At 35.8% G+C, this 16,691-nt stretch overlaps 2 protein-coding genes across 4 annotated transcripts in view; one reads left to right on the forward strand and one right to left on the reverse strand.

The window, feature by feature from the left end:
* Positions 1 to 2,947, reverse strand: part of TRAPPC3L (trafficking protein particle complex subunit 3L) — a 44,019-nt gene extending 41,072 nt beyond the window's left edge. Inside the window, exon 1 of the mRNA XM_019741330.2 lies at positions 2,465 to 2,947. Within this exon, the coding sequence (XP_019596889.1) occupies positions 2,465 to 2,506 (42 nt within the window). The 5' untranslated portion in view covers positions 2,507 to 2,947. The remainder of the gene's footprint in view (positions 1 to 2,464) is intronic.
* Positions 1 to 15,013, forward strand: part of CALHM5 (calcium homeostasis modulator family member 5) — a 75,197-nt gene extending 60,184 nt beyond the window's left edge. Inside the window, exons 3-4 of one of the 3 annotated variants that reach the window (XM_074333470.1) lie at positions 10,556 to 10,994; positions 14,210 to 15,013. In XM_074333470.1, coding sequence (XP_074189571.1) covers positions 10,556 to 10,994; positions 14,210 to 14,596 — 826 coding nt within the window. In that variant the 3' untranslated portion in view covers positions 14,597 to 15,013. Of the gene's footprint in view, positions 1 to 10,238; positions 10,995 to 14,209 lie in introns of those variants that run through there. The other 2 variants (XM_074333472.1, XM_019741341.2) reach the window with 2 other exon arrangements.
* Positions 15,014 to 16,691: the final 1,678 nt, after the last annotated feature.

The following is a 16,691-nucleotide window of genomic DNA, read 5'->3' on the forward strand; positions in this document are numbered from 1 at the left end:
AGATCTGCCAAGAAGACCATCAGGATAAACCCAACTATAGCAACAAATTTATGATTTTTTTCTTTATACTTAGAGAAAAAAGGATATTTTTCACTTTCCTTATAGATCTCCAAAAATATATCTTATTTTCAGGGTGAATTAAAGTCAAAACTGAGGATAATTTAGGTTTGGTTTAGCATAGATAGGTTGAAAATATGGGAAACAGAAAACACAAAGCTCAATCAATCCATTTCTAAAAGTCTCTCTGTTTTATGTCTACTACTGAACACTATCTAAAAACGGAAAGGGGATGTTAGAGATAATGTATTCCAATGCTCTCACTTCTACAGAGGAGGGAATGAGGCCTCAGGAGAACTGAGTGACTTGTCTAACTAGCTAGCAATTGGCAGAGCCAAGATGGAGTCTGAGATTGTAGGCCCCACTCTCACATAGCAATTATCTCTGAGGTGCACAAAAGAAGCCACTGTTTGGAGTAAAAGTGGGTGAGAGAGGGAGGTGGGAAGGAGTACCACTGTTGAAAATAATCTTATTTTGTGCATAATCTTGTATTTTCATGAAAGGTCAAATGTAGATTCCACACTAGAGGAGGTATCCTTACTTCTAGGCCCAGATAGCTTAGATAGAAAACCATGGAGGAGAAGATAAGGCCTGATAATATGTATTCCATTTCTTTTTTTTAATCATGGGCAGAAATGGCTCAAGAAACCAATAAAATTGTTTATTCAATGAAGTGGCTTCTATAAAATGTTATGTAATTTTGATCCAAATACTTCCAAAATTGGCCCATAACCACCTGTGTGCACTCCCTTTTGTATGGGTTTATATCATGACCAATTATTTTTTTGTGAAGTAGAATATTTGTTATCACTAAATAAGTTTTAACTGGTTGGAATCTAAATATTATACAGCACATGTAGACATAGTTTATGTTGAAAAATATAAATCAAAATGTCATAAATGTATGTAGAATATACTTTATGTATGTTAATTGATATCACATTGAGGGCACTAACATATACAATTCAGGTATAAAAAAATAATAAGTACGTTAATATTTCTACTAGAAAATAAGGAACGTAAAATAAGTGATTTGAACAAAATGTTGTTAAATCACGAAAGGGTCATGATGTATTCAATTTTAATTCTGTTCTTATTTTAAGAACCTAATCATAAGTCACAAGAAATGACTGTAATTTAGACATGAAATATCTGCCTAACATATAAGGAACCATTGCCAAAGATAAATTACTGCTATGTTTCAATGCTGCAGCATAAACATAAACAAAGGTGAAAAAGAAAGAAAGAGACAGGGAATGATAACATGGTTTTATCACTAGCAGTAAAACAAAAGAATTTGAAAAGGACAGAAAATTATACCATCCCTCTATGCTCGAGTCTCAGCATTGTGCCTATTTATAATTAAGGCCAAGCTGAAATAATGACATTTTCTGATCACAAAAAAGTCAACATAACTTTATCAGTTTTTAAAACAATAATTTCCATATATGAAAAATAAAACACCATTATTTCAGGGCTTTTGGGATATATTAGGTGTTTTTATCAACTGATCTAGGTATAATATGAACTGTGTACAATATTTTATTAGCATTTGAGAGCCCCACATAAAAATAAATCAAGATCCCGGAATGCCAGAAACGGTATCTGCAGGCATTTCCAACGGGGATGTGCATGGGTTAGTCATACAATTTTAAGTATCCATGACTGAAATTACTTAATTTTATGCAATGCCCATCAGTTTCCTGAAATAATTAACAAAGCTTTAAACTTAATGATGAGTTTTTACATCTGCAACTTCTGAATGCCTAAAACTATAATAAAAGGATTAAGATTAAAGAAGAATATCCACATTTAATCTGCAAATAATTAAGTTTTAAAAATAACTCTAAACTTGGAATATGTAGAAAAGATAGCAGCACATACCAAATTACAATAATAACCACTTACATTTAAGACTAGGAAATATAGTTTTAAAGGCAATCTTTTAATACCGAGTTTTTGATGACCTATTCCTATTTAATTTACTATATAATCCACTATTTTCTATACATTTTATTTCCTATTTCATGAAGTATGAAATACAACAAATTATAACACAAGTATGAAATACAAAGAATTGCTTAAGCTTTTCATATTTTCTGTCAAGACAAGAAAAATTTTGACACTTTTGTAAATATAATTAGTCAGAAAAGAAGACGCTGAAATATGTATTAAGAATTCATTATTCTAAAAAAAAAAAGAATTGATTACTCTGTTACAGTATGTAAGAGATCATTGTAATTATTCCCAGAGGTGTCATTTATAATCCACTAAATGCTCCCTTGTTCTACTGAAAAACTCTACTTAAAACGTCACCTTTCAAAATAAATCAGAAATCACTTAAGAAAACATTTTTTCTGACCTAGAAACAAATGTCTTTGAAAATATATTTATAAAAAGATCTTACTATTTTTTGGTATTCTGGTCTTCTGTGTGCAGGGCGAGACATAGTGCTTGAAATGAAGACTGTGATCTTCGATTTCTTTTCTTTGGCTTTGTTTTGTTTGTGCAAGTCCCTTCTTGCTTTGAGACACAAGTGCTACTTTTTCACTCTCCTGCTTTTGCTCTTTGCGGACTGGAGAGTACAATCATAAACAGGACTGTGCTGTAGCCACGTACCAGCCACACATCAAATAAATACTGCCTGCGAGGATGAGTTGTAATCTACAGGCTTAAAAGCCGAGAGTGGGAAATCAGACCAGAAGCACCAGCTATGGAAAATTCTTTAGCCCAAGGGAGTATGAGAGTGGTGTTTTGTTCTCATGCCAAGGCATTGTTTTAAAATCACATACAGAAACCTTCACAATCCAAGATGGATCTAAATGTTGGCATTATTCAGTCTTTGTATTGATTGTTGTGTGAATTCAAGGCAGGATCAGCAATCCATAGGCACTAAATCCTGGGTTCAGACCTAATCAACAACTCTAATGGACATTACATTATCCCCCAAATACTGGGGCATCGCAGACCCCCCCCCCCCAATCTTGTGTGATTACAAAACTCAAATTTACTTGGTAACTTATTTTTCATAAACAGCAACTTGAAGGAGTAATAGAATCAGGTGCTGATATTTGCTTATAAAACTGTTGCTCAAAATGGGTGTTCTACAGTTTAATAATATATAATGATTCTGGCTGGCAGAGAAAGCGAGCCCTTAGCTTTCTTTTGATAGTACATACCTGAGATGTTAGCTATTGAAAGCTCTATTATTTATGCAGAAGTATAGATGTTTAAAGTTAAAACAAGAAACCCTCTCATCTTGACAACTGCAGGGTGTGGAAGATCAAAATGTTTCCAGAAATAGAAGCATAAAACTCAATTTAAGAAAGTAATTTCTTACTTCTTACAGCTTGAGTCAATTAGGCCTATGTGTTCTGGAAAATTCTTGCTATAAAGTGACAGACTACTGACGACTTTGAAGAAGAGTGTGGTGTAGTTGAAAGAGCCTAGGAGGATCTGGGAGGCTCAGGCTAAGCTGCAGTTCTGGCTGTGTGACTTAGGCAAGCCATTTTATTGCTCTCTGGCTCAGTTTCCACATCTGTGAAACGGCAATAATAATACCCACCTCACTGAATAATTGTGAGTATCAAAGAGATAATGTGTGCTATAAACTACATTATAATGCACGATATAAATACTAATTATTATAGATTATTTTTGCAGCTGAATGGAATTCTACAATATTTAAGTTATTTCCATTAATGCCTATGTTCTATGACACCATTCTCAGGAAAATTAGTTTTGCTGTATTGTAGAAGATGGGGGGCTTTTCTGTAGCAAATTAATAGCACTTTATATTTATATAAACTTTACAGTTTACGACATGGTTTCCACTTTCTTTATGTCATTTTAATTCAACTACGATCTGTGAAGTAGTCAGTACTGTCATCATTACCGTGTTGTAAACTAGGAAACTAAAAGTCAGAAAGGTTAAGAAATTTGTTCCAATTTAGCTGGAAAGGAGGCAACAAAGGCATTTGGGCTAAATTTGCTGCCTCCAAAAAAAAAAAATTATTTTTCTGCACACACTGTAATGTTACAGCAAGATATTTTACAGGTAGATTCACAAAAGCTGCTAAGGCTGCTGAGACAGGTTAATTAGTGTGTTGCTAGGTAGACAGGAAGGTCCCTGGTGGAATAAACAGAAAAGCAGCCATATCTTGAAACTCCAGATTCTGGAATGTCTCCTTCACTCCAGGACAGAGATATGAGAATGTGCCTTGAGGTTAATGAATTATCTCAATCCCTTTTGGCCAGACAAAGGAGCAGATCTGATAGATAGGAATGGGTTTGTTAATCCCTTCAGCCTAGTCAAACAGGACAAACCTAATAGATGAATTCCATTAAAAGGCTCCAGCCCCCCTCCATAAGCAGGCAAGGGAAGGTCCCTGGGCTTCCCAGTTTGGGGTACCCCCTCCTGCTCAGGAGCTGCAATCTCTTTTCCTGCCTCTAATAAACTATCTTCCTTTACAACTTTTTGCCTCTCTCTATCCGTGTGTCCATTCCTTGGCTACACGAGACACGATCCTGGCCCACACCCAGAAACTGCCGGCAGATCCTACCTACATCATTGCTAGGCCCAGTTTGAGACAATTCTGGACTCTGGATGCGAGGTCCCTGAGAAAAACATGGAAAAGGCCTGTGGACTTAATGGGAGGGGAGAGATGGTACAGCAATCAGTTTTACTAAACTCTAATGACTGTGGTGTGGTAACGTCAGAGCCATTGTGAGAATCCAGGACATCATGGGTACATTGGGAAAAGCCAGCTCTTCCTCCAGTCTGATAGGTCTCCCCTTCTCCTTGGCCCTGAAGCCAGGACCGTAAGGCTTAAGGAAGGAGTCCCTGTCTGGCGCTGCTGTGTAAGAGCAGTGTGCACAAGCACAGCTGTAGGCACTGGCTCTGGGACACTGGTTTGCCGGTTTGCACACTGTGAAATTCAGTTGCCCTCAGCAGCTCTTAGGATCCACGCGACTCTTGTGGTCCACAGGCTCCTTCTTTTTATGTAAAACCACACTTCACTTAAATAGAAGAAAGCACAGAGGTTGTTTCAAACATGTAGATGACCTATGATGTCTGCCTTGGTAGCAAATTAGAGAGAAGAGTCATTTAAAAATAATGCAGAAGAAAAGTTTTTCCTCTTTTATTAAGAGTTCTTTCGGTGGCCTAGGACTGAATTCGGAGCTGGGATTGGAAATATCCTTTCTTTACTCTCATTGCATCTGCAGTGTCAAACCAACCCAAGTAAATGGTGAGCTGGGCCACTCCCCTATACTGTTCCTTTGGGAAGTACCTGGGCAGCTGAGTGGAGACTTGGGGAGATACTAAAAGAGAAGGATATCTACTGTCCTGTCAGCCAAATGATTACCATCTGAGATCATCCGCAAACTCTAGACAAGGCAAAGCCACTCTGAGCTACCATAACATCTGTCCAGGAGCTTGTTAAATTTTTGCAACTTCTTTTTCTATTTAAGGCTGCTTTTGGTGTTTAATTTAACCAGATTTTACATAAAACTTGTTGATTTGCTTGGCACCCCCTGAGGACAGCTGTAGCTGTCAGACCTGATCTCCCTTACCCCTGTGCCCGCGTGCACTAAGTGAATGAGCTGGTGGGTCCCTCTTGAAGCAGCAGACATTTTATATGTTGGCTAGATAGGCAACAGCGAGCTATGTTTTACAAGGAGACCATTTGGCTACAAATTCAAAAGAAAACTGATTGCTCATAGATGTAATCATTCACAATCATTTGATAAGTTACACACTAGTACCACACATGAAGTCATTACATCTTTCAACAGTTGCCTATATACTTCAGGCTTTGTTTTAAGGAATAACATAGTCCTGATAACAGCTGGAATATCCTGTGCCCTCCTTAATCCCATGCTTTCCTCCTCAGTGGCCTACTACCCAGAATTTGATATTTATCATTCCTATGCATGTTTTAAAATAGTGCATGTTAGCAAACATAAAGAATACGTAATATTTTGTTTTAAAACTTTACATAATGTATCATATTGCATGTATCCTACAACTTGTATTTTCCCTTCAAAGTTATTTTTAAGATTTATACATATCCATAGCTTTCACTGTAGTTATTTTCACAGCTCTAGCTGACGTCAGAAAACTTTTTCTGTAGAGGGCTGAATAGTTAATATTTTAGGATTTATGGCCGTACAGACTGTTACAACTACTCAACTCTGCTGCTATGGTGGGAAAGCAAGCAACTGTAGACATCTCAGCAATAGGCATGGATATTTACCAATAAGTAAATAAATACATATGTATTTATTTATTAAATTTATTGGGGTGACAATGGTTAGTAAAATTACATAGGTTTCAAATGTATAATTCTTCAATACATCATCTATATATCACACCAATAAATATTTATAAACACTGAGATTTAAATTTCATGTAATTTTCATGTCACAAATATGTTTTTTTATTTTAAATCATTTTAATAATATGTAAAACCTATTTTTAGGTCAAAAGTCATATAAAACAGGCAGTAAGTCAGTTTGGTCCCTGAACCACAGATTACCAACCCCTATTTTATTACCATGGTTTTTAAATCTGTTTCCTTGTTATTGGACATTAATGCTGAAATTTCTCTTGTGATCTTGTACATGATCAGTATGTGTTGTCAAATGATTTATTGGGAACTTATATAAATGTTCATTCTCTATTTTTAGGGTATGGGATACTATATGTATCTTAGACAAAGCTTTCTAGGTTGGTGCAAAAGTTATTGCGGTTTAAAAGGTTAAAAACAATTACAAAAACTGCAATTACTTTTGCACCAGCCTAATAATTTTGTTCTCCCCATCTTTTATACCCTTTCTAATGTTTATTGACCAATCATTTCTGATAAAGATATGTTAAAAACTTTGCTCTATGATTATAAGAATTTCTCCTTGTAATTTTATCAGTTCTTGCTTTCTATATTTTAAAGTTATGCAGTCACAGATATACAAGTTGATGATTGTCGTATTTCATAATGCATTGTTCCTTATGACAGTGTTCAAAATTAGCTTTTTTGATGCTTTTTGCCTTCAGTTCAGTTTTGCTTGTATTAATATTATTCCCAGTGATCTATATTTCAATACCTTTATTTTTCAAGCTTTGTGTAGTCTAGTTTTAGGCGTGTCATTTGTAAGTAGCATGAGTCTGTTTTTTAATCACTTTGTAGATGAGTTTACTCCAGCTCTGGTGTGGGGGTAAGAGCATGTTCCAGACCACTTGGGTCTTAATCCTGGCTCTTCCACTCATCTCTGTGTGATCACGTGAAACTCCCTTAATCTCTCCATACCTCAGTGTTCTCATCATTAAACAAGCTGAGGATAACATTAGTAGCTCATCATAGGGTTATTGTGGGAATTAAATAAGACAAAGCTCTTAAAACAGTGCCTGACATGTAGTAAGCACCTAGTAATTGTCAGCTATTCAAAAATTTTTTTGTGGTTATTGACGTGTTTGGTCTTATTTCTACCATTCTTTTGTGTTTTTGCCATCCTTTCCCCTTTGTTTATTATCTCTTTTCCTGTCGATCTTTCCTTTTATTTTCTCTGCTTTTTGAATAATTTATGCACTGTATTTCTATTATTTAATAATTATACCTAAAATTTTTACTGTTTTATTGAGATAATTGATTTATAATTTGATGAGTTTTGACATATTTACATACCCCTGAAACCATCAAATCAATCAATATAATTAACATTTCCATCTATTTTAACTGTGTTATCTTGGATTCTTTGCCTACATGGCATCCATTAGTAACAGGCATTTCACACTAACAGCCAAAGTAGTTTACATCTCCCTTGCAATACAGAGCCCATACTCTGAACTACCTGCTCAGCTCTCACACACCAAACCAGTATTTCCCCTGCTCTAGTTCAATCCAGACGCAGTTACCAGACATGTAGCATCAGCCCCTATGCTCCAAAGCCTGCCAGAATTGTTTAAACTAGCCAGTCAAAAAGCTGGTTCCCTGCCCTGTCTTGCCTTTTCCACAGAAATCCCAGTAAAAGCTCTGGCCTACGCTTTCCTCTCTGCCTTTCTGCCTCCTGACCAAACCTGGTGCATCTGCGTGTGGCGCTGTGTGGTCTTGGCATGCCCCTTTCTCTTGGTAAATGTAAGCAATAAATTCTTCTTTCAATGGCATTAGCCTCTCAGTCACCTCCATAAATTAAAATCCTCTGGTACAAATTGATTCAATGCCCAAAAGTTTTTTGATGCCCCTTGCTATCTCTCTCTTCTCATTTCTCTGCCTCCATTCCATAGACAAACACGGTTCTATTTTCTGTTAGTGTATATTAATTTACATTTTTAAAGAATTTTGTATAGTCACACATATGTGTACTCCTTTGCTGAAATTCTTTGAATCAAGAAATTATTTTGAATTCATTCTTTTTATTGTGTGTATCAATAGTTTATTCCTTTTGTCTTGCTGGTTAGTATTCCATTATATGGAGATATATCAATTTGTTGATCTACTCACCTGTTGCTGGATATTTATGTTGTTTCCATTTTGCAGGTATTATAAATAAAACTGCAATGGACATTCATGTACAAGTTTTCATTTGGACATATGCTTCCATTTCTCTCGAGTAAATACTTAGGAGATAAATGAATGTATTGTATGGTGGATGTATAGTTAACTTTTAAAGAAACTGACAATTTTCCAAAGTGGTTGTTCCATTATACATTCCCACCATCAGGGTGTGCGAGTTCCAGTTACGCCACAATCCTCACCAACATATGGTATAGTCAGTCAGTCTTTAATTTTAGGCATTTTAGTAGTGATATCTTATTATAACCATGTACTGCCTTAGTTGGATCTTTTAAATTAAAAAGTAGTATTTCTAATAAATAAAAGAATATCTTTTAAAAATCATATTTGTATTTATCATTGTTTTTAACTCCCATGTCTTTCCTCAGAGTTCATTTTTCTCCTTATTGAAATACACTCTTTAATACTCCTTTTAATGAGGTTTTGTGAGTAGTAAATTCCCTTAGTCTAATACATCTTTATTTTGTTCTGTCTTGAATGATAGTTTAACTGGTACTAAGCACTCTGAAGATACTATCTTCAAGTCTCTATTGTTACTGATAAGAAATCTCTTGTCAGTCTATTGTCATTCTTTTGCAGGTTTTGTATCTCTTCTTTCTGGTAGCTTTTAAGAATATCTCTTTATTTTTCAGGCTCTGCAGTTTTATTATGATGTGTCTATATGTGGATTTATCTTTATCTGCGTTGCTCATAACATCTAACGCTCTTCTGATGTGAGAACGATCTTTGATTCTGCAAAATTCTCAGTTACTTCTCTTCAAATATTGTTTCTCTGCCTATTCCTTCATTTTTTTTCTTCTGGAACTCCTATTAGATTATCATGGAGTTGCTTAATTTTGTCTTCTATTTTCTTTAATTGGTTTTTAAAATACTTTGTTTCTTTGTCTTTTTGTGCGCACTTTGGATGACTTCCTCAGCATTATGTGTCAATTCACTAATTATGTATTTAAACATGTCCGGTTGAGAGTTTATTTGAGAACAAAAATTTATATTTTATTCACTTTTTATAAGCCCAGCCAAGCCTAATCCAATGCCTTTTATATAGAAGTTACACAAAATATATTTGATCATTTTATTTCTTCTTTATAGATATATAACTTTAATATCTAAACATCATATGTTCATATAACAAAAACATATCTTATAAACAAATTTGCAACTTAACTTATAAAGCAACACATTATTATATTAGATTCTGTCAATACAAAGATTTTTTTATGCAAAGTTAGAACGCTTTTGTTGTGATTGGGCTTTAGGGGTATCCAAGACTTGTTCATCTCTTTTGGGAAAGCTTTTGGGATCTTCTGGCAGAGCTCTTGGGTCATAGACACTCCAGATACACTCCAGTTTCTGATAATTTCCATTATTCTTTATGCCATAATTTCATAGTAACCAAATCCTGGACTAGTACAAAGGTAAGAATGGTCTCTGTTTTGCTTCCAATGTTTCGTTTGCTGGTGCTGAGCATTTTGTGTCACCCAAAGCAGCACATGGGACGATGGCAGCTATCTGCTTTGCAAGCAAGCCATCCTCTTTTGAGTGGGGAGATGCACTGAACAAGTTTTCCCCATCACTCATACCACATGAATCTCTCCTTCAATTTCTTCCAGCTGTAATCTGAAGCGCATTTATTAGCTCGGGATTCCCAAGGTACACAAGGAAAGATGCTAGAATCCTTTAAACATGTAAGGATGTTGGGTCAACTGACACAACCAGTTAAACCAGTAAGAGCTCATAAAATGGTTATACCTGAAGGAGTCTAATGATCAGAAAGGGTTACAAGCTGATTTGTGAAGGAGCTTCCCAACGATGGGCCCAACCCGCAACAGTATGGTATCTTCTCTGCAGAGAAGTGGAACATTTATCAATTCTTTAATTGGTGCTTTGACTATTGGTGGGCAACAACTGTTCTCCTCTTTTGCATTCAGATGTCCCTGTCAGGTTGGGAAAAACGTCTATTACGGCTCTGCTTTTCTAGTCCTTCCTGCCTTGATCCTTCTGGTTGCTGGCTATGCTCTGAGAAGCCACATGTGGACAATTACCAGTGAATACTGCTGCAGCTGTGCCCGTCCACAGCGGAGAATCAGCCCCCTGGAGCGCAAGCTGGCTTGCCTTAGGTTCTTCAGCATCACAGGGAGGGCACTCGTTGCTCCATTGACATGGCTGGCGACAACCCTGCTAACAGGCACCTACTACGAATGTGCAGCAAGTGAATTTGCATCTGTGGACCATTACCCAGTATTTGACAATGTCACTGCCAGCAAACGGGAAGAGATCATAGCTGGATTTCCATGTCGCAAATCAACTCCATCTGATGTGACCCTCGTAAGAGATGAAGTAACTCTTCGGCACAGATACCAGTCACAAGTAAGTTCTTGATTTTGTTCTGTTATCCTATCCCTTATTAACTACAGTCACTGGAAACCACTCACATTCCTACTGCTTCTCAGATTGTCCGATTATAGAACACAAACTAGATGCCATTTATCAAACTGATGTCTACTGAGTGACTATATAAATACAGTTAAGATGCTGGGCTTTGGAGCCAGCAGACCTGGGTTTGAGGCTAACTTTGCCATTTATTAACCTGCAAAATTTTAAGTGAGTTATATAACTTATGCATGCTTTACTTTTCTCAGCTGTAAAATGGGGACATTTATAGGATCTACCACATAGGGTTGGTATGAGGAGTAAATGAGCAAATATATCTAAAGTGCTCAGTACTGTGTCCAGAATCTGAATCTATAAAACCAATGCATTTTAGGTATTGTTATTAAAATTATTACTATATTACTACATTTCATCATGCTACATATATATTCTAAGTATGCATTTTTAAAAATATGCATTCTTATATATTATAATATCATCTAAAATTACAGGAAGCTTAATGGTAATTAAAAATAAATTTCAATGATGATTTTAAACCTGTCTAAGTGTCCTTAGACAGGTTTATGTGAGGGGTGGGGTGAAGTGGCAGGAAGGCCTGAACCTAATGCACTTATAGGTTAAATATAAAAAATGTAAAAGTACATTTTTGTTAGTAAAGGAAGAGTCATTTACTTTCATCCATTTTTCCAAGGGATTTGGGGAAAAAACACATTTTCAAACCACTGTAATACAGTAAAATATTATTTTTATACTACTTATTGCAAAGACATTTTTTTTTGCCCTATTACTTTTTAGTTACTAAAATTTAGAAGTGCCAATGATACTTAGTTGAAAACAATTGCTATCAATGAACAGAATGCTGAAGTGTTGCATATAGCCTAGTTTAGGCAAAATTGGAAATGCCATTAAGATAGGCTTTGTCTCAACCTTTTTATACTGGCCCTAAAGCTCAGGTAGAGGAGCTATATGAATATAATTGAAATGTCAAACAATCAATGGGGCAATTTTTACTTTCAAAAATGTTCTTGCTTAAGGAAAGCTAAGAGGTAATACACAATGATAAGATTTTCTTGTGGTCAAAATAAAATGTCTTATTTAATGGTATACAGGCTTCTGTGAAAAGATGGTTTTACAGCTCTGAGTGCCCTCAGCCAGTGGATTTTTTGATTTAGTAACAACAAAACTAATATTTATTGAGATGCTCATCATATAGTGCATAAACATTTTATATCTTAACTCTAATCCTCATGACCTTAAGAACAAGTATAATCAACCCAATTTTACAGATGAAGAAACAAAAGCTCAAAGAGTTTATTGAACTTTCATAAGTTCATAGAGCTAATAGCTAATAGCTGATAAAGATATTCAAAGATCATGCTGTTTCCATTTCACCAGGCCACTTCTGCAACTGTCTTGAATGTCAATCTCATTTGAGGAATACATGCTCTCTTTCAGTTGAATTATTCAGGGGTGACCACGGAACATATTAAGTTCGAATCCCTTCTCTACCCTTCTTCGAATCCCTTCTTCATTCTAAAATATCTTCCTGACTATAGTTGCACTCCATTTCAATTTGCCTTCTAAACTCAGACCAAAATTATCTGTCTTAAATACAAATTGTGATGAGCCTTCCCCACATGCCCCATATTACATCCCTCAATGATTTCCTACCAGCCTAAGTACAAATTCAAATTATTGCCATGACATACTAGATCCTTCAGTATCTGGCCCTTGACTAATTTTCCACATGACTCCTATGACCCTGTGAATCCAAACTTCTGGAGGTCTTCCCAACTCTTCACACTCTTATTTTTCTGTCTTCTTCTCTTACTAGAACTCTCCTCAACTTCTCAGATCTGGTGAACTTCTCTTTAATAATTTAAGTCTGGGCATCACCTCCTCAGGGATGGATTCCTTGATACCCCTCTCTTTTAAACAAGTTCATTTCTCTTCCATTGTGCTTCCTCCCAACCTGTGTTAATTCATATAAAAACTACCATATTTTATTTTATTTCTTGGCTTGCTATTTTGTCTTCCTCTTTAGGATTAAAGACTCTGAAAAGATTGAATATATCTTAAATTATTCACATCTGAATCACCATAACCAAGCACCATGCATGGTGGGAAGTCAACCTAGGGCTCAATAAATGACAGTTGATTAAGTTGAATTAATGGGCATCTGAGATGGCCTTTCCTCCACCATGCTGGCTTCTATTAAGTTTGTGATGAGTATCATTTTGTAGGTTTTAGCTTCCATAAAGTGCACTATCCAGCTGTACACACATGGGTAATTCCAGGCCTGTTCGTAAATCACAAACTGTGGAAGAGACCTTCCCCTCCCAGACTATGGCTACCTACTGCTGGCTTCCCTAAATGTATGGAATTTGTGTCTCTCACTTTCCATAACAACAGCTAAATATTGGTAAAAAGAATAATTAAAAGGAAAAAAGGATTGTGAGAGTAGAAAACAGCCATTCATATCAGTCTTTAATGGTGGAAACTAAATAGTTGTAAATAAAATCTAGTTCATTTTTCTTTCAAAGTGTATTTCAAAACAAGTCATAAAACCAGTCAGCAAATGACTATTTGAAGGAGGAGGGAAATGAAAAGGAAAATAGTAAGGTTCTTTACATTTAGGGACATAAGAATCTGCTCACTGACTTTCTTCTTTGGTTACCAAAAATAAAAGAGCAACTCAGGAAGATACATCAATGAATACTTGTTGGCACATCATTGAAGATGCCTTAGAAGGCTACCATTATTATCTATCATATCATCATTTTCATCACCATCATTATCAAATATTTATTAAGCCCCCAGAGAATGCATGGGCCTCTACCTGATGGTTGAAAAGGTTGAGCTAAAAGCAAAGGACATAGTTTGTGTACCTTATGCAAGGGTAATTGGTGGGTTATAGCGTCTGCCACTGCAAGGACAGCACTTAGAATCCATTGCAAGTTGACTGGTAAAAATTCTTTGTAATTCAAAAACCAAGTTTAATGGCTGGGTCTACACCCTCCCTCACACTTATATCCATGCTAAATGATCAGCACCTTATTAATACGTTAAAAACTAGAAAAACGAGTATCTTATCCACAGTTTAGTTCTCAGTTTTGTAGGAATCCCTCCTACGATGGCTGTTTCTCAATGTATTGATGTTTTCTGTTTTTCTTTTAAATAATTATGTGAAGATGCTGGGCTGGATTTTGATCACCTTGGCAACCATCATTGCTCTAGTCTCCTGCTGTTTGGCCAGGTGCTGCTCTCCCCTCACCACTCTGCAACATTGCTACTGGACCAACTACCTTCACAATGAGAGAGAGCTCTTTGAACAAGCTGCAGAACAACACTCACGCTTTCTTATCATGGAGCGCATAAAGAAACTATTTGGCTTCATTCCTGGAAATGAAGATGTCAAACACATTCATATTCCTTCGTGTCAGGACTGGAAAGACATTTCAGCACCCTGTCTTCTCTGCATGGGTGATGACTTGCAAGGTCACTATAGCTTCCTTGGAGATAGGGTGGAGGAGGAGAAAGAGGAAAGCAAATCAGAAGGCATTGAATTAAAACCTTGATTGTAGCACCTTTCACGGTTCAGGTTGTTTAACAGTTTATGTTTATGATGAAGTTTCAATGTAACCTCTTCACCTTTTCCTAATAGTTGTTTATGCAAGTCCATCCAAAATGCTATTTCCCAAATCAATTTGTCTGATAATTGTGCCAATCTCTCTTTTTGAAGTTTCATTGATGCTCTGGTAATGCCTATATTGGTCTAATCAAAACAATGGACTTTGGAGTCATATCAAAATTTGAATCTTGGTTCTATTACTTAGTAGCTGTGCAAAAATTAATACTATAAGTGCCTTGTTGTTATCTGCACATAGTAAGTACCTTGTAGAACTGTTGTGAGGATTAAATGTGATGATATAAGCAAAGTGCTCAGCATAATGCCTTTCATAAAATAAGTGCTAATAAATGTTACTTTCTCCCTTCGTCTTCGCATTCCATGTCTTATATCACATTTTCCCTGTCTCTAATTTCTGGTTTTCTTTCTTTCTTTTTTTTTCCACCGATGTATAATATCCAAGAACTTTTCACTGCTTCCTCCTCTTTCTCCAATCTTACCTCTCTGACCTCTTAGAAACCAGAATAAAAAGCCTGGTAACATGTAAGGGAGAAGCCCATGGAAGAAATTCTTGAGCCATCCTGCCATAACCAGAGAAAGATGATGCATTATTGTATCATCATTAGTATCATAAATGTTATTTGTAGCACCTCCGCACTAGGGGCATTTTTATAGCTACGGCATATAAAGTTTATTCTAGAATGCTTCCCCACTGTGCTCCACTGCAGAGATACCATCTGTAACTTTTTAATATCAAATTGCACCTTTAACTCAAAATCCACTTGGGGAAGTAAGACTACAACCTGTATTTGCATATCCATTATCTAGAACTCCGAAAGGTGAGAGCTGCCTGAATTTTTTTCTGCGTGACTTTGCTCATCTAATATTTGACAATTTTCTAAGTTATCTTGATTATTTCTGATATACATGTAATGTCTTGGGCCTGATTTTTGACACATTCACATAAGCAACTGGTTCATTGGGCAAAATAAACAAAATGAGGGCTTTATTTACTTTTAAACAAAAAGAATGGTTGCTTACTGAGCAATGGACCAACTGCCAATAGTCAAGCTGACTTTCAAGATTCACTTTCAAGGAGACCTGAGAACTTGAGTATCTAAAATGTAATCATTACTTGGTAATCTACTTTTACACAATCATGGCATAAAGAGTGTATTTTGTGTGAAATTATGGTCTCTCAAACTTAATAGAAACACATAAAAAATTAATTTAATTTTATTTTTTTTAACCAATAAGAGTCATATAGTGTCATACTTTGCTAGGGCAGGAGAACTGTCCCCCACCCCTTACTTATTGGGCAAGTCAATTAGTCTATCTGGGACTCAATGTTTTCATCTATAAAATAGGGATAATGAGATCTTACCTGCTAGAAGGCAGGAAAATGAACAAATAAATTCTTCATGTCCCTTCTAAATCTAATAAGATTTTTACATTTATATGTACACATGTCAATATGTATACAATCTTCTAGAATGGTAATAAGCCAAGATTATTCCTACTGGAAGAAAAATATCCTTGAATTTGATTCAGAGCATTCTCTGAAGACATTTTCAGGCATTCCACCTTTAAAAGAATGTTAATGTACTGATGTTTTATAAAACACTTATAAGTGGCCAAGGAAAGTTATTACACTTTGTCACCTAACTATACATACAGTATTGATATGATATTATAAGAGGGATCTTTGAAAAATTGAAATAAGTATGGAAGGTAACTAGGTCCCTGTTTGGCGCTGGTATAAAAGAACCATATAAATATAGAAGGTCACATCCACTTTGTTCTCTATGGTCTCCTCCAGCTCTAAAATTCTATAGCTCTATTTATCTGAGAATTTTTGAAATTCCTCTGTATTGGGACACATGAGCTAAACAAACACTTTACAGCACACTCAGAATTGTTCCATTAGTTTTCAGGGAATATACCACAATAAATCAGTAAGATTTTCAGTTAACAGCAAAATCAAAGAGTGTATGAAGTTAAAGTAATACATCATTGGAAAGAAGATAAGAGTTGTTTATATGCTA

The sequence above is a fragment of the Rhinolophus sinicus genome, linkage group LG05, assembly GCF_036562045.2.
Source record: "Rhinolophus sinicus isolate RSC01 linkage group LG05, ASM3656204v1, whole genome shotgun sequence".
Lineage (NCBI taxonomy): Eukaryota > Metazoa > Chordata > Mammalia > Chiroptera > Rhinolophidae > Rhinolophus > Rhinolophus sinicus.